Source organism: Acartia tonsa, chromosome 9 (genome assembly GCF_053477335.1).
Source record: "Acartia tonsa isolate MP-2025a chromosome 9, ASM5347733v1, whole genome shotgun sequence".
Lineage (NCBI taxonomy): Eukaryota > Metazoa > Arthropoda > Copepoda > Calanoida > Acartiidae > Acartia > Acartia tonsa.
The window spans coordinates 32296206-32324053 of record NC_137268.1 but is presented as its reverse complement, the minus strand read 5'-3'; the positions used below and the strand labels follow the sequence as shown (position 1 = coordinate 32324053).

At 33.2% G+C, this 27848-nt stretch overlaps 2 protein-coding genes across 14 annotated transcripts in view; both read right to left on the bottom strand.

The window, feature by feature from the left end:
- Nucleotides 1–6134, bottom strand: part of LOC145328785 (uncharacterized) — a 62979-nt gene extending 56845 nt beyond the window's left edge. For 3 of the 4 annotated variants that reach the window (XR_013882634.1, XR_013882635.1, XM_080172640.1), the window contains exons 1-6: nucleotides 6029–6134; nucleotides 5455–5501; nucleotides 4753–4838; nucleotides 3888–3955; nucleotides 3446–3548; nucleotides 2801–3021 (exon numbers count right to left, since the gene is read on the bottom strand). Coding sequence is in view for 2 of the 4 variants with exons in the window: in XM_080172640.1 (XP_080028766.1) it covers nucleotides 2801–3021; nucleotides 3446–3548; nucleotides 3888–3955; nucleotides 4753–4838; nucleotides 5455–5501; nucleotides 6029–6083 (580 nt within the window). In the remaining 2 variants the exon portion in view is untranslated. Of the gene's footprint in view, nucleotides 1–2800; nucleotides 3022–3445; nucleotides 3549–3887; nucleotides 3956–4752; nucleotides 4839–5454; nucleotides 5504–5786; nucleotides 5802–6028 lie in introns of all 4 variants that reach the window. The other variant, XM_080172641.1, reaches the window with a different exon arrangement.
- Nucleotides 6122–27848, bottom strand: part of LOC145328786 (uncharacterized) — a 40259-nt gene continuing 18532 nt past the window's right edge. For 2 of the 10 annotated variants that reach the window (XM_080172642.1, XM_080172650.1), the window contains 27 exons: nucleotides 27623–27782; nucleotides 27255–27353; nucleotides 27019–27078; nucleotides 26592–26678; nucleotides 26340–26396; nucleotides 25622–25684; nucleotides 25023–25106; nucleotides 24559–24606; nucleotides 23156–23236; nucleotides 22069–22158; nucleotides 20324–20400; nucleotides 19010–19075; nucleotides 17907–18269; nucleotides 16947–17101; nucleotides 15877–15945; nucleotides 15366–15497; nucleotides 14732–14803; nucleotides 13989–14066; nucleotides 13455–13610; nucleotides 11603–11718; nucleotides 10810–10936; nucleotides 10179–10298; nucleotides 9499–9678; nucleotides 9000–9150; nucleotides 8359–8558; nucleotides 7601–7689; nucleotides 6122–7101 (listed from right to left, as the gene is read on the bottom strand). In XM_080172642.1, coding sequence (XP_080028768.1) covers nucleotides 7026–7101; nucleotides 7601–7689; nucleotides 8359–8558; nucleotides 9000–9150; nucleotides 9499–9678; nucleotides 10179–10298; nucleotides 10810–10936; nucleotides 11603–11718; nucleotides 13455–13610; nucleotides 13989–14066; nucleotides 14732–14803; nucleotides 15366–15497; nucleotides 15877–15945; nucleotides 16947–17101; nucleotides 17907–18269; nucleotides 19010–19075; nucleotides 20324–20400; nucleotides 22069–22158; nucleotides 23156–23236; nucleotides 24559–24606; nucleotides 25023–25106; nucleotides 25622–25684; nucleotides 26340–26396; nucleotides 26592–26678; nucleotides 27019–27078; nucleotides 27255–27353; nucleotides 27623–27782 — 3056 coding nt within the window. In that variant the 3' untranslated portion in view covers nucleotides 6122–7025. The remainder of the gene's footprint in view (nucleotides 7102–7600; nucleotides 7690–8358; nucleotides 8559–8999; nucleotides 9151–9498; nucleotides 9679–10178; nucleotides 10299–10809; nucleotides 10937–11602; nucleotides 11719–13454; nucleotides 13611–13988; nucleotides 14067–14731; nucleotides 14804–15365; nucleotides 15498–15876; nucleotides 15946–16946; nucleotides 17102–17906; nucleotides 18270–19009; nucleotides 19076–20323; nucleotides 20401–22068; nucleotides 22159–23155; nucleotides 23237–24558; nucleotides 24607–25022; nucleotides 25107–25621; nucleotides 25685–26339; nucleotides 26397–26591; nucleotides 26679–27018; nucleotides 27079–27254; nucleotides 27354–27622; nucleotides 27783–27848) is intronic. The other 8 variants (XR_013882637.1, XM_080172643.1, XM_080172646.1 and 5 more) reach the window with 8 other exon arrangements.

Genomic DNA, 27848 nt, shown 5'->3' with positions numbered 1-27848 from the left:
TTTTTTGGGGGGGGGGATTCATGGGGGCTTCGCCCCATGTTGCAGTGGGGTTCCCCCACCCCAATTACTGGTTTTTGTTTACAAAAATGTTAAAAAATAAAAAAATTTTGGAAGTGGGGATTTTTTTATTTTTGGGGGGGTTGGGGTGTCCCACCCCCCAAGAAAATAGCTTAAAACCACCAGAGGACCAGTAGGTATATTCCCAGAAGAGTAGAATCCGATCGGTTCAGTGGTTACCGAGATCAATTTGATCAGCAGTTACTGAGATTTTACAAAAAATGTAAAAAAAAATTTTGGGAGGTGGTTTTTTTTATTTTTTGGGGGGGGGTTGGGGGTGTCCCACCCCCCAAGAAAATAGCCTAAAACCACCACAGGACCAGTAGGTATATTCCCTGAAGAGTAGAATCCGATCGGTTCAGTGGTTACCGAGATCTTATGGGACAGACAGACAGACAGACGGACAGACATCAAGCTACTTTGTATTATAGACTAGCGGCTACGTCCCTAGAAGCCTCTAGGGGCACTTGAGGTAGGAGGAGGAAAATTCGACCTCATCCCACTTTAAATTTGAGTTTCAAAAGAGTAAAAAAAAATTTTTTTGGGGGGGAGGGGGTGAAAGCACCCTACCCAAAAATAGTTTAAAACCTTCCCAGGACCTATAAGAAGCTTCACTGTAAAGGAGAACAATATCGGTTCAGCGGTTAGCGAGATCCTTCGGGACAGACAAAAACGCTTACTACTTTATATAATAGGATAACATTTGGTCATAATTAATAAAGTTTGAGGTAATAAGCACAAAGGTTACACACAACTTCACAGAAAATACGCGAAAAAATTACCTTTGTTAAGTGAGATGAAAAACAAACCGACCACAAACTTAAATTTTGCCTCTGTTAACTTCTAATGTGCATTTGGTAAGTATGTCTGGCGGTTTTGGAGAAGCGAAGCTACCCTATTTTAAAAAATCTATAAACCTTCATAACTTTAGTTACGATTTGAATATTTTACCAAAATAAACGTCTATGTAAATATTTCTTCAATGCAAACAATGTTTGTGAACATGAATATAGCGTCAGGTGCACCCAGTTCGAGTCCCGGCATTTTTAGGTAGGTCCAGTATAAGTAAAATAGGACTCTTATAAGGCATGTTTTCAAATGTTTTTTTTACAGATATAAACAACAATAACATAATTTTCAAAACACTTTTGAATTGATTTTATGTTAATACCTTTATTCTAAGTCTAGCTATCTTCATTTAAAGTTTGTATAAGAATATAAACAAACATAATTACTTATATTATATTCTCTCTAAAACGTATATTTCTCTCTCTCTCTCTGACGCATATACATAAATGTTTTTTGCAATATTATAATTAAACCTTAAATTTAAATTTCTGCTGGACCAAAACCAGTTAGAAATACAAATTTTTTTAGAACACATGAAATTTAGAAAATTTAATTGCTAAAATAAAAGTATTCTTAAGTCATCTTTATTTAACGACTCCTTTTCCCCTTAAATGTCCATTAAAACCGCGAGAACGGCAAAAATCGTTAGAAATCACGCCAACGGCGGAAAATAACGGCGAAACGGTTCACCAGAGGCAAATGATGCATAAGTCAAGAGAGATCCGCCTTAAAAAGTTTGAAAATATTGCAGATATGACTTTGGGCTCTAAAATGACTCCTTCCCCCTATAACGAAGAAAAATTTGAAATTAACAAGAACGAAATTGTTCAAACCATGCAATGTAAAATGCTCAATTACTCAAAAACGGCCAGGAGGCCCCAGGTTGTAAAAACTGTTTTATACATACACAATACATGTTGCATATTAATATTATTATTGCAAAACCCGGGGCCTCCTGGCCGTTTTTGGGTAAAAATAGAGAAAACTGCAATTTTCTCACAAAATGTCAATTTACACAACCAAAAAAATATTTTTTTAAAAATTTTTCTTTAATTAGACATTGGTACAGGTATCTGAAAAGTACCTCAATCAAAAATTATTTGCATAAGCTGAACATAAATGTATTTTTTGTTGCTTTGAAAAAATTGTGTAAAAAAATATGGAAAATCATCAAAACTGTAAAGAAATTTTTCACTACCTTTTTTAAAAATGGCATAAATCTGCCAAAAATTAATATTTTTAAAAAATTTCTTTTCTAGCTGTCTACTTACAGCCATTTTTAATTCCTAGGATAGATAAAAGTCGATTTTAAATTTTTTGGATGTCCCGATTTTTTTAAAAAGATCCCACTGTGGCAGACACACACAGAAAACACTTTTTAGAGGCTATAGTTTTAGAGATCATTTTGGAAATACAAAATGACATAAATATAAACTATTAATATCCAAATTTTATAAGGTAAAAAGCACAAAATGGAACAAATACAAATCAGTTTAAACATTGTAGGTACATGCTAGAATGCTTTCCAAATATTTCTAGCTACACTAGGACCTCAATTGACCTTTTATTGTACATTAAGAAACAGAAAAAGAAAAACTATAAGGATATCATATTATTTAAAACATAAAAGAAAATAATGAGAGATATTATAATGTGTCAAATACAAAATTGGATTTCTCTCCAAAAGGTAATTTGGTTTGTAATGATATTTTGAAAAATCTATCATTGATTTTCAGTACCTAACATAGATACTTTATGATTTTCATTTATTCAATAAAACTTCATCAAAGTACCCAAAGTTTTCAAACCAACCAATAGGTAACTTATTTTTAAAACCAAGTACCAGTGTGATTTAAGGTCCAATGTCCCGTATCTCACCGTGAAGAAAACTTACCGTCAGATTGGCTGAAAGTATAATCAACAAGCGACTTAGGAAAAACATTTGAATCCACTTTTCTTCCCGCCAAATTTTGGTTCAAATTATTGCCACCAGGTGTCTCTTTGGCGTTTGACGTAATTTTGTTTGTATTTGTGTCACTGGGTTGCACTACAGGCTCTACCATCTTCTTTATTAAATCAAGTATAGAAGTACCAATTGTAGGCTGTTCTGTTCCTATATAAATGAATTAAATAAATAATTATCCATGATTACCTAGTTAGTTTAATTCCTAAATATACAGCAAGACCCGTAAAAAAGTATTTTTTAGCGTCTGCAGCCCATATTTCTCAGTGAAATATTAAAAGATGCATAGGTATGTGTCCTTGTTCTCTGTACTAAATTTTCACATCAGAGGATATAAAAATATCTTTTTTACATCAATTAACGAAATTTTTAAAGCCAAAGTTTGGAAAAAGTGCTCGAGAAACTGGATATTGCTAAATGTTTCTTATGTATAATAGTATATTACACTTTTTAAAAACCAATTCAAAACAAATAGGTCAGAAAGAAGAGCAAGTTTACAATTGATACATTTCTAATTGCATTAAAAAATGTTGGTTTTACATAAATTAAATCTTTGATTTTTAATATTCATTTCCTGAAGGTTTTTTCTCTACGGCAGAATGTTTGACTGGTTGTTTGTTGGGAGGTACAGCATGAGCTTTAGGCACTGGAGTTGGCACCATAGTTGGGGGCAAGGTTTCTAAAAAAACAAGATAATTAACTTAAGGGGTAGGTTTACGAAGTGCATTCAAACTTGGATTTAGTAAACTGCATATTGCTTTCTGTTCAATAGTTTAAACTACATAGGCATATACATAGGACATATATTTGAAAGAATTCTAATTTGAAAATCATACTTTTTTGATATAGATATTAAACATAAAAAAATGGCTGTCCAGTTAAAAAAATATAGCATGATGACTATTTTGAATGTGACTTTTTACTATCCGCAGAAAGATGTCAATAATACAATGCAATAAATAACTATTCTTAATTCTATCAAGAAAAAGTCAACAAATACAATTTAAAATTAACTAACCTTTCTGAATAATGTCAGGAATTTCAGTCGACAAGCTTCCAAAATTCTGCCTTTGCAGCCTTTTCTTTCTGAAAAAAAGAGATTAAGACGCATTTTAGTAGCCTTTCTGCTGTGTAACTTGGGATAACCGTCAGTCCGACCGTCCTATCACCCTTCAGTTTACTATTGAGCTTTCTAGTAATTTCTATATATGCTTAAAATCAGTACATATGTAACTTCCACACAACAAAGGTAATACAATCAAAGGGTTTGTTGTCTAGCATGTTACCATATTATATAATCAAGCACAACAATTCAGCAAGCTTTTGTTAGGAGATGCATCGAAGATTCGTGGTGTATCCCGTCCCCATAGGCTATCTCCAGAGCTGGATCTTTAAATCATTTTAGTGGTGAGCCAGATCGGGGCAGGGGTGTATATTCTGCACAAGATTTATTTTTTTTTCCCCTGCTACAAAATTTTTTATTTTTTTCCCCCCCTAGATTTTTCTTAAAAAGTAGGGGGGTAAATAGAAAAATATTTAAAGAATTCTATATTTTATTTATTTTATCCCTCCTACCACACATTTTTTAGTTTTTTTAATTTTTACATTTTTTTTCCCTCCAACCACTTATTTTTTATTTCCCCCCCCCCCCCCTGAGCCGGGGATCCCATGCAGAATATACACCCCTGGATCGGGGTGAACCGAATTTCAGCCAATCACAGCGCGGCATTTCATAAAATGCTGTGCTCTCATTGGTGGAAAGAAACTTGCTAACCCCGATCTGGCTCACCACTAAAATGATTTAAAGATCCAGCTAAGGCTAATTATAAAGTAACATATTTAGTAATTGATACTACCTAATACAAAAAAAAAATCCTGCATACCTCGGGTCATTATTTGAATCATTGATTGAAGAGACGCTTCCTCTACTTTGTTTTAGCAACACTGTTTCACTCAGTTTTCTAGGATTCTAAATTTAAGAATGTTTTTTAACTTATACCTAACTAGCGGCTCCGCCCCTAGCCTCTAGGGTCTTTGCCCCAAGAGGTAATTAAAAAAAGAAAATAGCCTAAAACCACCAGAGGACCAGTAGGTATATTCCCTGAAAAGTAGAACCCAATCGGTTCAGTGGTTACCGATATCTTAAGGGACGGACAGACATTATTCTACTGTGTATTATAGATTGAAAGAGATAATATTTTGCTAGATAGATACAATATGAGGAGAGAAAAAAAACATTCTTAATAGCGAATCTAATTAAATCCAAAAATTGAGTGCTCCCCCCTTTAAAAATCAAAATGTAAGTATTCTAACCGCTAAGTTGGACGCTAACCCTGCGGAGCTATACACAGTACCCAATATAACCTAACTAGACATAACATAATAAACCAAAAACGTAAAACTACCCCTCCCCCTAAATTTCAATTCATTCCACAAAATAAGAGTATTTTCAGAGTTGCTACGAACTGTCTAAAGGGTCCTAGGGACTAAACAAACACAGAAAAATAAAAACATCTTTTCTTTCATTAAATAGATAATAGGTATTTAAGAAACATTTTAAAAACATAAAAAGATATATTTCTTACCTTTACCGGGTCTAAAGATTCTTTACTGGCAGTACCAATTTTAGCATCTAAATATATTAGGATGATAAATTTGTGTAGAAATTTTTTTAAAGACCAATGTTAACCTAGTCTTTAACCCAATGGCCTGTGAATGAAATTTTTAATCGATACCAATACTATTTTCAGGAATGGAGTGTATAAAAATCATTTATTGATTAAGGTTGTGTCTTTATTTTGAAAAGCTCACTAGTTATCAAAATTACTAATTGTAGTCACAATATCTCAGATATCAAAATGCATTTTAAACCTGGATCATTTCGCAGGAAGTTCATTCTTTTATGACAATTTAATCTGTATCCTCTGTCCACCTGCTTTTAGGCAGGGATATTCCTTCTTTTTCTGCCATTTTTACCTGTATCCTCTGTTCACCTGCTTTTAGGCAGGGATATTCCTTCCTTTCCTACTATTTTTACCTGTATCCTCTGTTCACCTGCTTTTAGGCAGGGATATTCCTTCCTTTCCTACTATTTTTACCTATATCCTCTGTTCACCTGCTTTTAGCCTGGGATATTCCTTCCTTTACTGCCATTTTTACCTGTATCCTCTGACCACCTGCTTTTGGGCAGGGATATTCCTTCTTTTCCTGCCATTTTACAAATTTTTATTGATCATTTTTATATACAATCTATTCTGAAATTAAATGAATCAGTACAGAAAATACTAAACCAAAAATAAGAAAAAAAACAAAATAATAATTTTTAATACAATAATTAACATGTTTTATATCATTCCACGAAATTAATATTAATGTGACAATTATAGAAAACTTTGTTTGATATATTGCAAACATTAATAAAAATTTTTGTATTTATTTTTAGTATTAAAATAGAATTATCATTTGACAGTAAGATACATTTTACATTATTTATATATACATGTAAACTAATGTGCAAATTAATATATTTTGGGAAATTAATTCAAAAGTGAGGTTATTCTGACACTTTTTGAAGTTAAAATACAAAAGAACCTGACTGTAAACAAAATATACCCCTCAATTTACGTGCCTCTTACAAGCAAAATCATAGAAACAAAACCTAACTAAACAGAAAATGACATACAAAATATATTAACAAAAACCAGCTAAACCAGTTTTAGAAAAAAATTGAATGGTATCATGCAAAAAATGATGAACAAATGTGAAAATTTACAAAAAGGTAGAACAAACCGTAATAGAACAATCACTGAATATTATTTCGAAATTACAAAACGTAGTTGCTACTATGACGTATGGAAGGTCTGTTAGATCCCAGACATAATCTAGTTATAAAGTAGCATTGCTTAGGATTTAGTTTGATTAATTTCACATTAGTTTACTAACAAGATGTAAAAAATAAAATGCTCAATTTAATGTTAAATTAAACTTTAATTTATTTTTAAACTCAAATTTGTTCCCAGATTTTTAAACTGGATTTTAACAGATTTTTTTGCATGCTATAAATATTTGAAAAATTCAGAAAACCGGCTGCTCTAACAGCATAACTTGAATTTGGGTAAAAAAAACAAGGATAAGAGAAAATCCAAGGAGTTGAAGTTTATCTTCTATTTCGTCTGTAGCGCTCCTGTGAGTCCCTATTTCTGTCTCTACTACGACTTCTACTCCTTCTGTCTCTGAAAAGAAGAGAATTAATAATATGGTTCCTAATACTTAGCGCATTTACTCAAAAACAACTACTTTTATTACTCTCCCATTTAAATTCTAAAAATTGTTACCCCCTGCTCCAAACAAAAGCTTGTCGATCGTTGAAAGATTTGGAAAAGTTTAAACATTTAAAACAAACAAGGTTACTGCTAAAATACTGAATTTGATGCTTTATTTGCTTCCAAATTTGGTTTTTAATACCATTATAATAGTTATTAGCACTTACTAGTTACATTATACACGAGATCTTAAGCTTCAGACGAACAGACAGACAGACTTCGTTCTACTTAGATTTCTGTATTTTAGATCAATTTCGATTGAGACACTTCAAATTGAAGAAAAAATTTAAATTTAAAATGAATTAATGTTTTCCCAACATTTCTTTGAATATGCAAATTTAAATCGGTAATATGACAATTTATCTTAGATTAACCTAACCTTATATCCCTGTAATATGTGAACACTTACTTTTTCTTGTCAATGCGTTTTTGCACAACTGAAGCAAGTTTTCCCTTTCTGTCGTCTTTTACTGGCCCAGTTCTGTTTTCAACGTGCACCTAAAAATGATTCATCCTTATACTAAAAAAACAGATGCCTATTTGTCTGTGTGTTTGTACCGAAGGTTCTCGCTAACTGCTGAACCGATCGGGTTCTCCTAAACAGGGTAGCTTCTCATATGTCCCGGGAAGGTTTTTAACTATTTTTTGGGAGGGTACCACCACCCTCCCAAGAAATATCGCCCCAAGAAAAAAATTCCTCCTACTAAAAATTTTGTTTAACTAAAATAAAAAATGGGGTAGGAGGGCACCCCCCCCCCCCAAAAAAAAAAATTCCCCCACCCCAATTTTTTTTACTTTGTCTTAATAAATCTAAAATAAAATTGGGTTATATAATTCGACTCTCCTCTCCTCAAGTGCCCCTAGAGGCGTATCTGCTTGTATGATATTATACTAACAAACATAACAATAATTAATTACTTCCAAAAGTATGCAAATTCGAATACATAATAGTATGTATAATGTTGTATATGGACTAGAAGTTTTAAGTACCTAATCAAGCACAGAACCCACCTCCATTATTTGAAATAAATTGAAAATAACGTTAATACTATAGCGTTGGAGAGTCCCCCTCCTGTATTTTATATTTATGTCAAAAATAAAGGGAGGGGATTAACTTTCAGTACTCCACAGACACTTTGAGTGAAAGCACCATTTTGAGATACATACCGTAAATTTAGCCCCTTCCACTTTCACCAATCTCTCATCATCTTCCCTGTCTGCCGCCATTTTCCGGCGGCGGCTACCGCCTCTTTCACCGTCGCCTTCTGTTATCACACGCCGTTTTCCCAGCCGATCTTTAACACTCTTTTTGGGTTCTAAAACCTCAATACTTTCGTGGGTACGGGAACGACTTCTGATTTTATAACCTGAAAATATTAAACTTGTTATTCTGTGCCTTGTTAAAAGTAAATCAGGTAGTCTTTAATTAGGGTATACCCATACATTCGTCCGTCTGTATTTCTGTTATTACTCTGCTTCTTATGAAGTATTGGAGATAAACCATGTGTAAAGGAGTTTTTATATGTCGGTATGTCAGTTTGTACAAAAGAAGCTGGCTTACCGCTGGACTGATATGGTTCTCCTTTATATGTAGCTTCTCATACGTCCTGGAAAGGAACTTTTTTTGGGAGAGAGTACCACCAACCTCCCAAGAGAAATCGCCTCTAGAACGCCCCCACCCCCATTTTTTTACTTTTTAAAAAACTAAAATTATTTTAAAAAGGGTGGTCGAATTACCCCCACGGACCCCAAAGTCGACTCTGGGGCGTAGCCGCTTGTCGTTATCATAATTTATATTTTAAGCATACCTCTTGATTTGTATTGCTCGACGGGAGGACTAGGTGATAATGATTGTGTAGTGGCTCTGCTCCGAGAATCTTTACGCGGCATTGAGCTTGTACTCGAGCGTTTCCGCGGTCTTGTGTCTGCGGATTCCATACTGCGGCTTCGCTTTCTCTTCTTAAAACATAAAGATAACTATTGTACCATCGAAATAAAGATAAATTCGTCATTTAACAATAATCAGTATTTTTTTCTAGCAAAACTACCTACTGTATTTGTTTACTATCGTTCGTTTTCCTTATTACCACTCATCCATTTTAGTCTTGTATTGTCCTTTAAACCCAGGCTAACAAACCTGGTATTAATTAGATGATTCTTAAATTAATATTCGTGGAAATTGTCAGTTATACGATGCTATAACTACATGATTTTTCATTATGGCTGCGAAACTGTTACAAACCACAGGATATTAATCAGTTTCGAAACCATACTGGAAAATAAATGAATGAATCAAAGATTGCCTACCTTTTCCTTTGACACTGATCTCTCCACTTGATTATCCTCCTCTCCTGAACTTGAATCCTCCTTCTTCTTCTTCTTTTTCTTTTTCTTCTTTTTGACCAATTTTTTAAGATCCTCCGGTTCAAGATGTTGCAGGATTTCTTTCATTTTCCTTATTTCACTTTTCTTCTTCTTCTTTTTACTCTAAAAAAAGGAATCTTAGGAGATCAAAGACAAATTGATTAAGATTCCCAATGATGATAAATAAAATTATCCCTACTGTAGGTCAGGAATTAATTCAGCATGGTATCCCCTGCTAAGGGGGGACGGAGTTGATAAAAAAAGTATGTGGGCGGGGGAAAAAATGAAAAAATAAAAAGTACCTAACAAAAAAGAATTATTTCTTGGAGAGAAAAAATTAAAAAATATGTGGGAGATGTAAATGAAACCAATTTTCCAACCCCCCCCCCCCTCCTTGGGGGGTGGGGGAAATGAAATGTTTTGCAGCCGGGGAAAAAAATGATTCTTGTGCAGAATATTCACCCCCTGATAACTTGATTAAGATCCCAAATAATGATTTATAAAATACCCCTATTGTAGGTTAAGATTATTTGTTGAAATGATTTTACACCCCTTGTTTGTGAGAAAAAAAGTTAAAATTAAATAAAAAAAAAACAAAGTCAATACAATTATTATTAACCAACCTTTTTCTTCTTTTTCTTTTTCTTATCCTCACTCTCAGAGTCAGAGTCATTATCGGAGCCTTTTTCATCTCCACTATCCTCTTTATTGGAACCTTTCGCGGATTTCTTATCTTCATCGTCCTAAAGAAAAGATATTTCATATAAAAATTAATTTTAAATATCATAATTAGCTGCGCTTGGAGATGGGAAAATTGATCTTAAATTCTTTATTATTTTTGATAATATAAATCTAGAATCTGGTTTACAAGAAATTTAAAACTGATGTTTCAATTACCTACTAACAAAAACTAACGTTTCTAATTTTAGCAAACTCATGAAGATTAGGTTTTTAATGTTATAAATGTTTTGACATTTCAATGTTTATACGTTTTTGAAAGTTTTTGAATGTATTTCAAAGTTTTTAAATTTTTAAAAAAGTTTTTCAATATTTTCTAAAACATTGAGAAAAAAATGATCGAACTGAAAAACATTAAGAGAAAAAATCATACAATAAAAACATCAAATAATGTTAACGATAATCTTTCTATTTAGTCGTTTAAAATGTCCATTGTCCTATCTCTTATAATATCTGAGATAATTTGATAAACACAAAAATGGTAGGTAAATGATCTCATTACAAAAAAAATCTAACCTCAGAATCACTGTTTGATTCTTCTGAATCTGCTTTCTTGGCACCTTTCTTCTTCTTTTTCTTGGCCTTCTTATCCTCAGACTTGTCATGAACAGACTCTTCTACAAGGTTAGACTCAGATTTTTTCCTAAAAATATTAAGAAATGATTTGCCCTAGGAAAATGGAAAATCTAAAATGTCAATTCTAATAAACTTAGAGGAGTGAAAATTCCCTTGATCCAGGGGCGTCCAAGCTTTATATTTTTGGGAGGGTAAAATTTTTTTAAGGGGGGGTTAATTTGCTTTAGGGGGGGGGGTAATTTAATAATGTAAAAAAAAGTACCTACCTAATAATGAAATACTATTAAATATTTAGGAGTAAAAATGCGCGCGAAGCTCGCCAATTTTTTTTTTTGTTAGGGATTTTTTTTTTTTTGAGGGGGGGGGTAATCACCCCTTTACCCCCTCCCCTGGACGTCCTTGCCTTGATCCATAGGCATTTACTCGGTACGTCCGTTTGTTCTTGGCATTTTGATATAATATTAAAGGCATTCCATAAGTATCAGAAATACAGTAGATATTGGTTTCGTAAAAATCTTTGTATTGAATTTTGGATGTATGCAATAAGTAGGTATTAAGTATCTAAATATTTTTCATGTTTAGTGCCAAATATACCACTAACATTATCAAAAATAACATCTATTTATGGCAGGTACTTTAAGTATTAATATATTTTTGGAAGAAGTTTTTACAGTTTGAAATAAAAAGATTTCAACCTGTTGTTAAAAAGGCAGCGTCCCTTTCATCCACTTACTTTTTAGAATGTTTATGATCATTATCCTTGATGTTGTCCAGGGCTTTCTTCAGAATGTTCGGACTGTTGGCTGTTTTAACCTCGGAGTGGAAGGATGGAAGCTCTTGTTCTTGGGCCTAGATGGGTAATTTATTTATTTAGAAAGATCGGCGGCGGCAGCAGCAGTCGTTCAGAGCCGTTCCCTTTGAGGAAGCAAATTTGAGAACCAAATTTTCAGTTTGACTTCGAAACCGATTAATATCCGCTAGATTACATCCTGTTATCAGCCATACTGAAAAGTTATGTAAAGCATCGTATTATAAACAGCTTTCCGCGGATATTACATAAAAATCATAAAAGGGATAGTTCTACGAAGTGTATTTAAAGAGTTAAGGTACTTAGAGTAGTGAACTTTTATGTGTCTTAGTAGAATATATTAGGCATTGGATAGATATGATTATATGTTAAAGAATTTTTCAGGGGTGTATATTCTGCACAAGATTTATTTTTTTTCCCCTGCTACAAAATTTTTTATTTTTTTCCCCCCTAGATTTTTCTTAAAAAGTAGGGGGGAAAATAGAAAAATATTTAAAGAACTCTATATTTTATTTATTTTTTTGCAAATGCCTAATATATTTTACTAAGACATATAAAAATATCACTACTCTAAGTACTATACTAAATATTTTATTGGTCATTCTTTGTTGTTATGTGTATTTTGTTGTATAAAAAGTTTGAAGTTCTATTAACTAGTAAATGCTATCTAAAGTTGTATTTATGACAAAAAAGTTTTTCATGCAATGAAGTTGAAAATAAAAATGAAAAACTCATTTTTTAAGGAAAATCCCTGGTCAAATCTTTTAATTTTAATCAATAACTTTATGTTATGCACTACTACCTACGTTATTTAAAATAGAAAAAACTTACAGTTCACTATTTTTTTTTAAATGCACTTCATGAAACTATCCCTTTAGATCAGTTTTGTTAACTAAATTGTTTTTATTCTACTAATTTTTCAATATAATATCCATAGAAAGCTTTCTATAATACGATACGATAAATAACTTTTCTCTCCCTCATTTGGTTTTAAAACTTTGGCGACTTTAATTAAATCTTGATTGGGTTGTACAAATTTGTAGTGTTCAAACTTTTAAACAAATAATTTCATCTACATGAGGAGTACTTTTTTTTATCAAAACTTCGGATTGTACAATATATTAATTATCTTATTGTCTTTTCTTTTAGGGTCCCTCATAAGGAAAAAGGATAAGAGGATGAATACTCACCCCTTTTACATGGTAAAATACTACTTCCCCATCACTAAATTTAGAAGCAGACGAAAATCAAAAACCGCCCAGTGCTTTTTGTAAGTCAATCATAAATAATAATGAGAATAAAAAGAAAAGCGATATTTAGCAAACAGCCGTGGGCGGTCAGAATCAGCTGAATGTTCATTATGAAAAAAATTTCCCCCTTTTTAGAAATAGAAGGATTCATCTTTCATGAACAAATTTTTTTAAATAAAAATAAAATTCTATGTAATTTTTAATTAAAACATTAAAACGAAAATATCTAATCTAATATTCTTGCCCTAAATATGGAAATAGTAAAAAGTAAAAAAATATTTTTTAAAATAATTTTTAATCCTCCCATTTGAAAAGTAGTGGAATAGCAATAAATTTTAGCGCGGCAACAGCGCTGAGTAGGCCTCTAGGCCCACTGCCTATTTTCGTCTTCTAGTTGCTTCGATTCCTCTCTTTTATTTTTTTCTCTATGGGGTCCCTTTATATTCAAATAATTTTTTCAATTTTGTTTAAATCTTTATCGCATCACAGATGAAATTCCAAAAGCCCTGCGTGGCCGCTTAACTAACCTGTTGGGCTAGGAGGGCAGTGTCAATAGTGGAGTCAGGTTCAGCAACTTTCAGCTTGGTACAGTCCTCGTCTCTCTTCAACAAGGAGGCCTTGTTGCTTTGTAGCTGACTCTTCAGTTCCAGAAGGTCATTTTTGAACTCGGGACTCATATCATTCTAACAAAATAAATAAATTTAAAAATTTTCGGATTAACATGATGGTAGTCCCCAGTTAAGATCTTGTAAAAGGCAGAGAAAATTCTCCAAAAATACCATTATCAAATCAAACAAACTAAAAGGATTCTAAGTTCATGAGTATTTTATCACTTTTATTAATCCTATTATTTAAAGCAGTAAGTTTTTTTGTGTAAAGCTTAAGATTTCAATAACTACAGAACTGATTGAGTTCTACCTTTTCAATAAGCCTCACACAGGTATCAGGGTGGTTTTAAGCTATTTTTTACATTTAAGCCTTGGGATGGTTTTCGGCTATTTTTTCATCATTCTTACCCAGTTAGTATTAGCCGCTAGTATTAATAAAAACTCCTAAATTACCTTTACGAGTGGATTATCTGGTTCAAATATTTCTCTGTTCACTTGCGTCTCTGGAACTAGAGGGCTCAAACTCAAATCCTAAAAATAATAAAAATAGGTTTAACTGTTAAAATATGCTAATTTTTACCTATATGGTATAATTTACTGTGATATTTTTCTGCCACCTTCTTCCGTTTTTTACTTTGATCTTCTTGGAGGGACGCCCCACAACCCTTAGGAAATGAATATTCTGCACAAGATTCATATTTTTGACCAGGGGTGTATATTCTGCACAAGATTTATTTTTTTTCCCCTGCTACAAATTTTTTTATTTTTTTTCCCCCCTAGATTTTTCTTAAAAAGTAGGGGGGAAAATAGAAAAATTTTTAAAGAACTCGATATTTTATTTATTTTATCCCTCTTACCACACATTTTTTTAGTTTTTTTAACCAAGGAGGGGGGCGAAATGGAAAAAATGTTTTCAGTTTTCTTAATTTTTACATTTTTTTTCCCTCCAACCACTTATTTTTTATTCCCCCCCCCCCCCTGAGCCGGGGATCCCATGCAGAATATACACCCCTGTATTTTTCTCTTTATATTTTACTTTTTTCCTACTTACCGTAACCACATATCTATATCAAGCCCCCCCCCCGGGCGGCTCCCCCCCCCCCTCATGCAGAATATACACCCTAGCCCAGACCCCTTCCCCTCCCTCAAGTGCCACTAGGGGCGTATCCGCTAGTATATTATTCATGAAAACGTACCAAATCTTTTCCAGAATCTAGCATCAAATCTGAGGGACTGAGATCAGTTCTTAATGTAACATCCATTCCATCCTAAAAAATAGGTCATTTTTTCTGCTTATTTTCCGTAAAGTTGTGTTCGATGGCAGGAGTAGAATGCTAAAATTTGGCATGACAGACGTAGATTTGTGGAAAAAACGGAGGCCAAAACCGCCGAAATTTTATTTTTGCTTTTTCTCGCCAAATTAAACAATTTTGAATCATTTGATGCAATCACAAAAAAAATCCCTTGCAATTTCACATGAAACTTGATTTATGTTCGAGTTGGGACATGTTTTAAACATAAAAAAAACAAATTGTGTCAAGGTCAAATATAAAATTAACTTTAATACAAAATAATAATTTGGTCTTAAATGTTTCAAAATTGTGTAATTTAGCGAGGAAAAGCCCCCCCCCCCAAAAAAAAAATTGACGGGATATGGGTTACCACGGTTTTTGGTGGTTTGGATTTAAAATAAAGAGAGGAGGGGACTCGGGGAGGGTGGGAAGTCCTCCCCCAACTTAAGTGCCACTTGCTGCTAGTGATAATATAAAGTACTTAAAGCTTACTGTCATGCCTCCTTTTTGTAGAACAGCTTCGCTACTAAAATATTACCTGGGCAGATTTGCGTCCATTTGATTCTACCACAGTTCCAGTGGGCGGAGTAACTATTTTGTTCTTGGAACCAGACTTGGATTTGGATTTGACCGATCGTCCATCCGGTTCCACAGCCTTATCTACAGTTTCCTGAACATCATAATAGTTAATAATATTCAGAAATGATCTAACTTGTACCTATTGTAATAATAAGTACCCAAGCTTTAGTGTTTATCTATTAGGTATCATTTAATACCTAATCTTAATTTATTTAATGTTAAAATTTTGTGTAACTGATGGTCAAATTCTCTTTAAAAAAAAAGAAAATCTACACATTTGTATAAATATATCTCTCCTTCCGATCTTACAGATTTTTCTTATTAGTGTCACCCCAAAAAAAAACTCTAAATCATATTTACAGCTGAGATATGAAACATAAGAAAAATAAAAACTCTTTCTTATAAAAATAAAACCTTTAAAGAAGCAAATATTTCAAAATAAGAAAATAAAATCTATGAATGGTGAATACCTTAGCTGTGAGTTGTGAGGTAGTCGAGTCAAAAATAAGGGTTGGTAAAACAACTCCAGTAGGCTTTTCCTAAAAGATAATTCATTATATATTTTTCCAATAGGAAAAAACTTCAACAAGGATGATAACATCAAAAAGTGGAGATTAACATATCAGAAAAGAAAAATATTATTTATAACTTCAACTTCAATATCATCATGGAAATGACTATTTAACAAGGATGACAGCATCCATAAGTAGCGAAGCTCAGAAATTATGAATGTATATTATGAATATATTTACCATATACCAGTGTCATCCTATATATTTGATGAAATAGGGAAATGACGAAAACTTCAAAATCACGCAACCTTTAAATCACGAAAAATTAAAAAACCAGGAATCGATCTAGCACCACAATATATAAACAAATCTTAATAAAACTTGATGGAAATATGTAGACTATTAGCATATACAATCCCTGATAATTTCAGCCGTAAATTTTGAATAGGAATTGAGAAAACAATAGAAAACCTAAAAATCTAGGAATCGATCTAGCACCCCTATTAATAAAAAAATCGTAATAAAACTTATGGAAAATATATAAAATGTAAATTTAAGCAATCCCTGAAAATTTCAGCCCATTATCTTAAAAAGGAGTTGAGAAAATCAGAAAAACATGAAAATGTAGGAATCGATCTAGCACCCCAAATGACAGACGGTTGGACAAAACAATGTATAGATTAGATGGGCATATGTTATAAGAATCTTCACTAAAAATTTCAGCTGTCTATCTTTTATAGGAGCCAAGAAAATCACGTTTCCCCAACTTTGTCTCAGACGGACGGACGGACAGACGGACGGACGGACATTTCGAATTATAGAGTAGCTTCGCTACTAAAAATTATTTCATCCTAAATAGCAAAGTCATTATGCTTAACATTAACGAAAAGACTTATGGGCAATGATTTTAGGTTATTTTACAATGGTTCAAGAGCAGTTAACTTGATACGTTTAAATATGTTATGGTGTTATTTATGCCTAATTTTTTTTACAGGATTCTTCATGAAAGGTTTTTTTATGTTATTTACCTCAACAACTTCACTGAATGAATTCTTAAATCTTGAGGGTTGATTATCAGCTGCGTTAGGTTGATCAGACATATCCTTGGTAACACTGGGGAGATCCTCACCACCTCCAACAGTTTCATCCGAAGGTTTGTCTTCGCAGGTAACTTTATTTTCATCTAAAAATAGAAGCTCTTTCAAAATGATATCTTATTTAAAAAACAGTTCATAATAAAAACAGTGAATTATTGAAAGATCCGTTAAAAAAAAGGCTTCGCCTACTCAATAGGAAAGTATTATGGGAATTTGAAAAATTAACTAACATTAGATTTTATAGGTAAAAACTCTTCTACAAAAAGTAATAAAATCTACCGCTGAAACAAAACTATTTAAGCCAACATTTGTACTTCAGCAACAGTCAGCCAATTTACTATTTAACAATCTGATGTCGCATTGCATTGCATATCACTTGGAAAGTATGCAGCGGCAGCCCACCACGCCCCCTGATTAACACCCCTTAACTCAAGGATCTAATGGGATAAGACAATAACTAATAAATTGATATACATCCCTAATGATGATACATAAAATTACCCCTTCTATAGATTAAAATTAGTGGTTGAAACATTTAAGACACTCAACTAAAAAAACGAACCTATACAAAAGCAATAAAAGTCCCTAAAATTGTTAAGCCAACGAATAAGAAAAAGTTATTACAAAACTTTGGAGACTAGTGTAATAAACAGCCCAATGTTTCCTCCCTCCTTGCTTTACCTTGAGAATCATAGGCAACAAGGCCAGGAGTAGGAGTGGGTGTTGCAACTGAATCTTTACTCTGATCCAATGATTCTTTACAATCAGAACTCTTATTTCTCTTACCTTGAGAATCATAAGCTACAAGGCCAGGAGTAGTAGTGGGTGTTGCAACAGAATCTTTACTCTGATCCAATGATTCTTTACCATCAGAACTCTTATCTCTCTTACCTTGAGAATCATAGGCTACAAGGCCAGGAGTAGGAGTGGGTGTTGCAACAGAATCTTTACTCTGATCCAATGATTCTTTACCATCAGAACTCTTATCTCTCTTACCTTGAGAATCATAGGCTACAAGGCCAGGAGTAGGAGTGGGTGTTGCAACAGAATCTTTACTCTGATCCAATGATTTTTTACCATCAGAACTCTTATCTCTCTTACCTTGAGAATCATAGGCTACAAGGCCAGGAGTAGGAGTGGGTGTTGCAACAGAATCTTTACTCTGATCCAATGATTCTTTACCATCAGAACTTTCATCTCTCTTCTTCTTTTTCTTCTTGTGCTTCTTTTTCTTTTTACCCTCGTCTTCGGAATCTAAACAACAAGGATGGTTGTGGAAATGTCACAGAGGGCTGTTTATTTAACTAGTCCCCAAAGTTTTATAATAACACTTTAAGATTCGTTATCAACTTTGAGGACTTCTAAATGATTAGTCAGTTCATTGAGTTGAATGTCCATAGTTTCAACTAATCATCATTGGGGATGTACATCAATTCATTGGCCATTGTCTTATCCCTTTAGAACTCTGGTAAATGGAAAGTAGCGCAACAATAACAAGATTACACACAGTTTAGAAGGATAAAGAATTATTACATCGATACTGTGTACAGTAACAATAAGATTTTTTAAGTTTTTAAAATGATTTGTTGTCTGTGTGTGCAAATGAGTAAACAAAAGATCAAAATCAAGTAAACAAAAAAACATGGAGAAAAAAATAGAATATATTGGATGAAAAATAAATACATATTCAACTGACTTAAACAATTATGGATTGACAAACGGACGTTAATTAAACTTGAAGAAAAAGAAAGGGATAAAAGGACATAAAAATAGAAGATTCTGATTGATAGAAAATCACATAACCTCATCAGACAGACAAAGTAAGTTTTAAACTGAATGTTCTTTGGAAAGGTTTTTTTTTCACAAAAAAAGTCAGCAATCTATCGTTAGTAGCAGCTAAGAAAACAACAGTTCCCCCATAATGTTATGAACTGAGGGACGGATGAACTAATTGAATTATAGAGGATCTACAATATTTTTAAAATGATTCAAACCTGCGTCTTCATCTTTATTCTTTTTCTTCTTCTTTTGCTTTCTCTCTTTTTTCTCATCTCCTTCTCCTTAAAAGTACAGCATTTTCATTTCAAAGGCATTTAAAATTGAATAAAATGAACTGCATATTTTTTATTCAATAGTTAAAACTACACATATTTGAAAAAAAAATGAATTTTCCATCAGGTAGTTATAAAAATATCAAGACAATATCAATCATATTTTTTGGATATATGCAACCTATATGGCTGTCCTGTTTACACAAACACAGCATGATGACTATTTTGATGTTACCTATTTGATTGCTTTTTATTGTAATACAAAATTATGTATGTTAGATAGTATTTTTGTAACTTTTGCTTGCAATCAACCTCTTTAAGTGCACTTCATGCAACTATCCCATTAAGCTTTGGAATTGCACTATAAATAAGAAATTTGAGATGCTTAAGATGTTAAAGCATGAAGGATTACCTAGCTTTTTATAAAACAAGGATGACAACATCCATAAAAGCGAAGCACTGAAACGGTAGGACAAACGGACAATAACACTTGTATAGTGTCAGAACTGAATAATCATAATATAAAGCAAATAATATATATAAGCAAAATTGTAAGTAAATTTGTTGAGAAAAACTGCTTGATTCAGGATAATGGAAATACTTACATTTTTAGGACTTGATTATAGAGTTGCTTCGCTTATTACATTATATTTTGTTGTCCCAGGAATCAATATACAAAAAATTAGATCAATCGGATGATTAGATCACATAAAAATTTGTTGTTAAAAAAGTAAAAAAAATCAACATGTTTAAATTGGACGTACGGACATTTTGGTGATGATTATAGAGTTGCTACGCTTTCTAAGTCGTACCTAACTATTAAAAGAATCACCATGCAAAATTTGAAATCGATAGGACAATTCTAACAGGCCTAAATTAACGAAAAAAGCTATCCGTTACGGACGGACGTACAGACGTACGGACGGACCGACCCTAATTATAGAAAAGCTTCGCTTATAATAATTATAGAAAAGCTTCGCTTTTAAAAAAATATGCCTTTACACTTGTCTCAAAATTTTTATAATAACGTTAGCCTAAAAACTTTGGGAACTTACTAAATTTTGATTGGTTGGTTTATTACGTTGAGCGTTCAAAAGTTTCAACTACTAATTTTCATCAACAGAAGGGGTAATTTTGTCATCATTGGGGGTGTACATTAATTTACCGGCCAATGTCTTATCCCTTTGGATCATTGGTGAATTCTAATTATAGAAGTGTTGCATCAATGTATAAAAGGAGTATTTGTGCTGAACGTACCTTTATCTAGGGAAAGACGTTCCCTTTCCTTTTGCACATCATCTTCATACAGCACTCCTCCTAGTCGAGATCCAGACCTAAGAAAAATAGTAAAATTTAAACAAGGTTGACAACATTCATGGGTGTGATGAAGCATAAAAAAAACAAAATGCTTTATAGAGCAGATATTAAGTGTCATAAAAAAAAACAATTAAATACATAGAAAGAAAAGAATCGCAAAACCTTTTAAAAAAAAAAATATGTAATAGTCTTTTAACATATTGGACAGACCGTAATAGAAAATGTTAAAGAAAATACAAAAATTAACAAATCCATCTTGAAAAGCAGCCGAGAAATTGACGTTTTCCCCTTATTCAGTTTCTTACGGACAGGAGGACATTTCGAATTATAGAGTAGATTCGCTATTTAAAAAGGGTAATGTTAGTTAATTTCGGACTAGGCCATTATTAAAATAAAACTGAAACATGATAAAAAAAAGTAATTTCCAACACATCAAGTGCAAAAATTAATTCAAGGGATAGGTCAACGAAAACATTATTTAATCATCAAAAGACAGTTTTATGTTTAAGTGTCCGTTAAAAATTAAAGGTGAAGATTTATATATAACTTTCATCAAGTTATCCCTCTATTGTTTACTTCTAAAAGATATGTAAATTAATGTATAGTACATGACATTACAAAACAAACCCCGAAAATAATAAATAAAAAGTAGGTATAGACCAAGATAAACAAGGATGACAACATCCATAAAAGCGAAGCACTGAAACGGTAGGACAAACGGACATTAACACTTGTATATTGTCAGAACTGAATTAGTAGAATATTAATGCATCAGTACAAACAATATTGTAAGTAAATTTGTTGCAAAACTGCATAAATAGATGATACTGTTTAATGACATACTAACATTTTTGGGACTTGTTTAGAGATGCTTCGCTTTTAACATTTTACCTTGTTGTAATAGGAATCAGTTTTCAAAAAATCAGAAAAATCGGAAAATTTTAACGTACAAAAATTGTTGTCAAAAAAGTTTAATATCGACATGTTTAAAATGGACGTACGGACATTCTGGTATTCATTATAGAGTTGCTACGCTTTCTTAATTGTACCCAACTACTACAGGAATCACCATGCAACGTTTGGAATAGATAGGACAATTCTAACATGCCTAAATTAACGAATAAAAGCTATCTATCTCGGACGGACGTACGGACGGACCCTAATTATAGAAAATCTTCGCTTTTAAAAATACTTAGGTAGTATTCCTGCAATCTTAAAAATAATGTACGATTTTTGTCCAAGCCTCGACAACAAAATATACGAGAATAAATATAGGAAAGTTGTTATCAAAGAAAAACAAATGGTTTTCATAATCAAGCATAACACTAAGATTTGCTTAATAACAATAGCTAAGCCCTTAGCCTCTGGGGGTTCTGTATGCAAAAGGGTAGAGATGGACTAAGCTTAAATAGCTTAAAACCTTCCCTAAACATCTAAAAATAGAATGGCCTAAAACCATTACAGGAGGTATGTAAAGCTTTCCTAAAAAAATAATTTAATCGGTTCATTAGTTATTGAGATCTTTAGCTTCAAACAAAAGACCCTTCCTATTTTATTTAAAAGTATATGGGAAAAATATGATAAAAGTGGATAAAGCTAACATCCTTTACTTATATATCCTCCTAACACAGATCTTTTACACCCCCTCAATTACACATGTACACATATCTGTTTGAAAGACCTACCCTGGACTGGGACTAAGACTGGGGGTACCGTGGGCTCGTCCGCCTCGGGACCTCACACCTTCGCCGCCGTCACGCTCGTATTCGTTCTCCCTACATCACAGTTGGAATATACATATGGACTTGCATAATTATATAGTAGCTGCGCTAATAAAAATGCAGGGAATCAGCTTCAAGAATAATGCAGAAAGCTGACTTAATGGATATAGAATATACGTGGATATTAAGACAGGGGAAAAATTATCATCAACTTAGGTTGCTAACATGGACATCATTAATTAAACAGTTCGTTCATCCATTAGGAGGGGAGGGGATTGGGTAAAGGGCATGGATCGTTATTTTAGCCAGCTACAAGTTCCACTTTATTAGAGTACATGATAATCTGGTGTAAGGTCCAGGTTAATAATAAATCCATTGCTGACTTGGTTAAAAGTGTTAGTTTTATTTTCTAACCCGTTACTATTATTATTCTTAGCTAATTAAAACACACAAACTAATCTACAACCAAATAAAAATTTCACAAAGTAAATAAATAGAAAGAGATAAACGAAAACAAAACAATAAAATAATTTTTATTCCAAGGAAATTTAAAATATTTTGTGCATTTTTTAAAGTAAAAAAACTTGGCATTAAACAAAAAACAGAACAGTGGATGATAAATTAATGTTTCCAACAATTACGAATAAAAAGCAGAATTCCTCCTGTGGTAAAAAATAATTGGAAGAGAGAGGGAAGGGGTGAAACATTAATTTACAGTCCATTGTACCTTCTCTCACACGAGATTTTTTCAAATAAAAAAGAAAATCCCACTACTAAAACAAATTACAAGAAATAAAAGATATGATGATGTTTCCCTCAAACCAAAAAGTGGACCAGAGAAACCTCCTTATTAATTTAATCTACTTTATAGGGAACTCTTGCCCTTTAAGACCCTGAAGCCCACTAACTCATTTCATACTATCCTACAAATTAGTTACTTAACCTAACCTAAACAAGTATCAAGAATATATGCTTTCCAAGAGGTTTATTTGTGGTCCACTTACTGTTGTAGGGCAACTACTAGTTAAAACTGGCTGGAAATACATCCTACCTGGTTTTCTGCGCTGGATATCTTGATTCTGCGAGCTTGTCGTAGTCCACCCGCGGATCCCGCGTGGCAAATCCAAACCTGCTTCAGTTCAGAGGGTGAATAATTAAGTTGCTTGCGTACTGTTAGGGCAGGGGATAAGCGGTTCGAAGGTCTATCCTTGAAATCACCAGGGAAAATGGAATGTGATTCTGACAAACAATTCTTAGTGAAAATTTCCCTTCAATAACCCTCCCTTTTTTATCCCCCTTCTTACCCACTTTCCTTTCAGTTACACCAAAAATTAATTTTAGGCAATTTCAAATGAAATTATTGGCCGAATAGCAGCCCCTGAGAATCACAAAGATTCAGGGGTGTATATTCTGCATAGGATTCCTTGCTAAAGGGGGGGGGGGAATGAAAAGTATTTGGGAGTAGGAAAAAAACTAGAAAAATATGTGGTAGTGGTAAAAAAAGAAGAAAAAAATAGGGGAAAAAAGTGAAATATTTTGCAGCGGAGTTAGGTTAAAGACAACAACTATACACAGTTATGGATATTGCACACATAGACAACAAAAAAAGAATATATCTTTGATGCTTATTTAAAAGGACTCTCCACAGAAAAATCAACTTTGGATTTTTGAAAATCTAACCTGAAACTATTATTCTCTGTTCAATTTTAGGCATTTTTTGTTTTTGTGGCATCGCGATCGAAGGCCTTTGAAAATTTTGTCCGCCGCCTATTTGTACTGCCGCTATAAAAATATATACTACACTTTCCTCCACTCAATATGTGTTCGCCGCTAAAGAACATTTGCTCCATTGCAACCGGCCGCTCTACTATTTATCCTCTTCCTTGACTGGACAATCCTGCCGCCTCCATTTTGTGTTCGCCTCCGCCAAATATAACCATCTTTTGCCGCAGTTGCCGCATTCATCGCCCTTCTCCGCCGCTACTCCGCTATACATTGCGTACGTAGCTATACACAACACCCCCAGCCTCCATTTAATTTCTGAACAAGGGAGAGGGAGCATGTATTAAAAAGCGACGTACAGCGGAGTAGCGGCGGAGAAGGGCGATGAATGCGGCAACGGCGGCAAAAATAGAAGCTAAAAATCACTAAAGCAGCACAAATTAAATGGCGGGAGGATTCACTTAAAGGAGGTAAAAAATTTCAAAGGGCTTCGATCGCGATGCCACAAAAACAAAAAATGCCTAAAATTGAACAGAGAATAATAATTTCAGGTTAGATTTTCAAAAATCTAAAGTTGATTTTTCTGTGGAGAGTCCTTTTAAGGTTAGGTGAAACAGCCTAGTTGAGCCTAGAAACAAGTTTGTTAGTAGGGAAGGTTTTCAATGGTATCCTGTATTTCTTCCCTGTACAATACTTGAGAAACCTAGCCAATACAGCAACAACAATACATACCTGTCAACTTTCCCGTCAGCAACTATAAATTTCTCGCTCTTCTTTGACCTAAATAATAGATATTATTTGAAGGTATATATTGAATAGATTTTTGTATAAAGAGATCGATACATTAATACCTCTCCCCCTTTATAAAATATTTCAAAATAATCTTAATATCAAAAGCACTAATCATATATTTTTTTGAGTACTGAGGAATGCCTCAGCTCATGACGAGGTGCATCTCTTCCTTAACATACAAAATTGGGACTTGTATTACGAAAAGTATCTAATGAAAATTTTGACCATTTAAGTAGATGTTATACAAACATTTTTAATTACCTACTAGAAATTACAAATTAATCATTTATGCAAAAGAGTTTTTTGTTGTTTATAGTGCTATATATAATATCCTAATTTTCAAACTTTTAACACGCTAACAAAAAAGAACTCAAAAATCTAATAAAAAATCCGCCATTTCAAACCTGGATGAATATCTGTCATCAGTGCCCCTCCGCTTATCATCTTCCCTCCTTCGCTCATGATCGTCCCTGCGTTTATCCTGTTCCCTAAAAATTAATTACGTCCTGTCAAAAAGGATTTGAAACATAGCTTTGATAGTGCAACTGACATATCTAGTATTTTAAGGAAGGGAGATAAAATTGAACTGTGAAATATACTTGTCCCCAAAGTTTTAGGAACATAATCTCTCCTTTACTGTCTTAAAAACTTTGTTGACCTCAATTATCTTGATTGGGTTATACAAATGTCTTTTCAATCTTCTGAAGGGTTAATTTTGTTTCTCTTAATTGGAGATATAAAATAAACAACAATTTTTTGTCCTATGCAGGGAAAAGGGAGTGATATTCTGACAAACAATTCTAAAGGAGAATTTTTTCACAACCCCTTTCCCCACAACCCCCTTCCCCTTTTCCTCCCCTTCTTACCCATCCCTCTTCAGTTACATAAAAAAGATATACCCCCAGCTCACTTCCAAAGATTTCGTGATTTTTTGTAGAATTTATTGTTAAAATAACTAGGCCTGGTCCTATGTATAAAGATGTCTGAAATTAAATTTATATACCTTGGATCATCTCTTCTGCGTTTTTCATCTTCATACTTCGCTCTTCGATCCTTTTCCTCATATCTAGAATAAGAATAGTTATTTCTCGCATCGTATTATAAACAGCTTTTCGTGGATATAGAATGTGCAATTATAAGATTAAGACCAGTTTTTTTTAGCCCCGAGGTGCCGAAGTAACTGGCTAAAAAAACTGGTTTTAATGTTATGATTGTACATTTTTATATTCGTAGAAAGCTGGATATAATGCGATGCTAGACATAGTTTTTTCGTATGGATGAGAACCGGTTCCTATCCACCGGATTCGAATGAATACGAGAAAGGTTATTCCATAAATAGAGTAGTAACGTAATTAGACATCTTAATTGTCTATTAAAGCAATCTTATTATCAAATCTAGATTGTCCACTTAACTTTTGATTAAACTTCAAATAAACAGTGAAGTTTTATAAATAAATCATAAGATACTTTCTATCAAAGTGCTTTGAAACCCCCCCCCCCCCCTCCCTTTGTTTTTGAGATAAACTAACAGTAATTTTTTCCCTTGCAATTTCCTTCAACTTTTTAAAAAATAAGAGGAAAGGCGGGTTTCAGTGCTCGAATTTGCACTTTGAGGGAAACCGCCAATATTTAAAGAATCAATACGCAATGGACAAATTAAATCATTATCAAAATGCATTGCTATAAATATTGAAAGATTTTTCATTAATGTTTTTCTTTACCTCGTTCTCCTATCATCTCTTGAATAAGCCACAGTTTCAGTCTCTTTCTGTCTATACCTTTAAAAAATCATGTTTACAGAGAATAAATCACACATGATAAAGATTAATATATTTTAATAAGGATACTTGTTTAGGTTTAAAACTTAAAGTAACAAATAGAGGCCCTAAAATTTCAGATCACGACAAAAAAAAACATTTATATCTACGCTACTTATGGAGGTGATCAGCCTTATACCAGCACTGTACCAGTACCTAGTATGTTCGTCATACTGCTGTACGTCCCTGCTACTAGAAGAATATTTTGCCCTTTGCTCCTGTTCGTCATATTCCTCTCTATACCTGAAAAACGCGCGAGTTAAGTGGGACACCTTTCATATACTAAGTAAAGTAAGACATATGTCACATGACACTAAGTTAAGTGGGACACCTGTCTCAAGCAAGGCTAATTTTTGTGTGACACCTGCCATACACAAAGCTAACTTAAGTGAGACATTTGTAAAACAAAAATCTCAATGAGACTTATCATACAAAAAGCTTAGTTAGATATTTTGGCATCCTTCATATTTAAATAATCTTTTTCTTCTAATTAATATCAAATATATGATGTAATGGCAGAGTATCTCTTCATTGGTTAAAATCAACATCTTAGCACAACAAAAAGACGTGAAAGTATCCAAACCTGGGTTCTGATTCAACAGGCGTGTTCTCTTTGTCCTTCCAGCCGGTAGCACCAGGACTTCTAAAACAGGATTTAAATTTTACATACGTTTGTTTAGCACAGTAAAACATACAATTTGCATGTCAGGCACGAGATTATTTTTTCTAAATTGAGGAGGTGGGGGGTTAAATGCTTAACAAGTAACTTTGAGGGAATACGCTGAGGTTTTTATTAAAAATGGTAATAAAATTAGATACCTGCTTCTAGCAGCATGTTCTGGCCTGGTATGCCTAGTTGGAGAGGCCTCATGCTTATATCTGGCATACCGTTCTGGTGTTCTTCGTCTTTCTTTCTCTCTAAATAGTAAAAGGTAAATATCTAGCGAAGTCAGGGATGGAGGGGACATTGATGTGAAAATTACACTGTTACCCAAAGTTTTTATCGTGGCCTAAAAACATTTCAACCCACAATTTTTATTACACAAGTTATAATCTTATTATGTTTATCATCATTGGAGATAAACAGGACTTTGTACCATTCTAAAACTTCCTATGGTTTTATATCATCCTCTTAAATCAGAACACATAGGTAATAAACAACAAAAATAAAGAAAACTTTGTCTTACCTTACATAATACCTATCCTTCTCTCTTGACCTGGGTCTGGGTCTGTAGGCTCTAGGTGGTGACCTTCTTCTAGTTGGACTCCTTGGCCCTCCTCTGGGAGGGGATTTTTTCTCCTTCAAGTATTTGTTGAATTCTGCCAAGGGGTCGAATTCGGCGCGGCCTAAAAACAGGAAGTAAATTTGTCCATTAGTAGGAATAATAGGAATAAATTGGCAAAAGGCAGTTA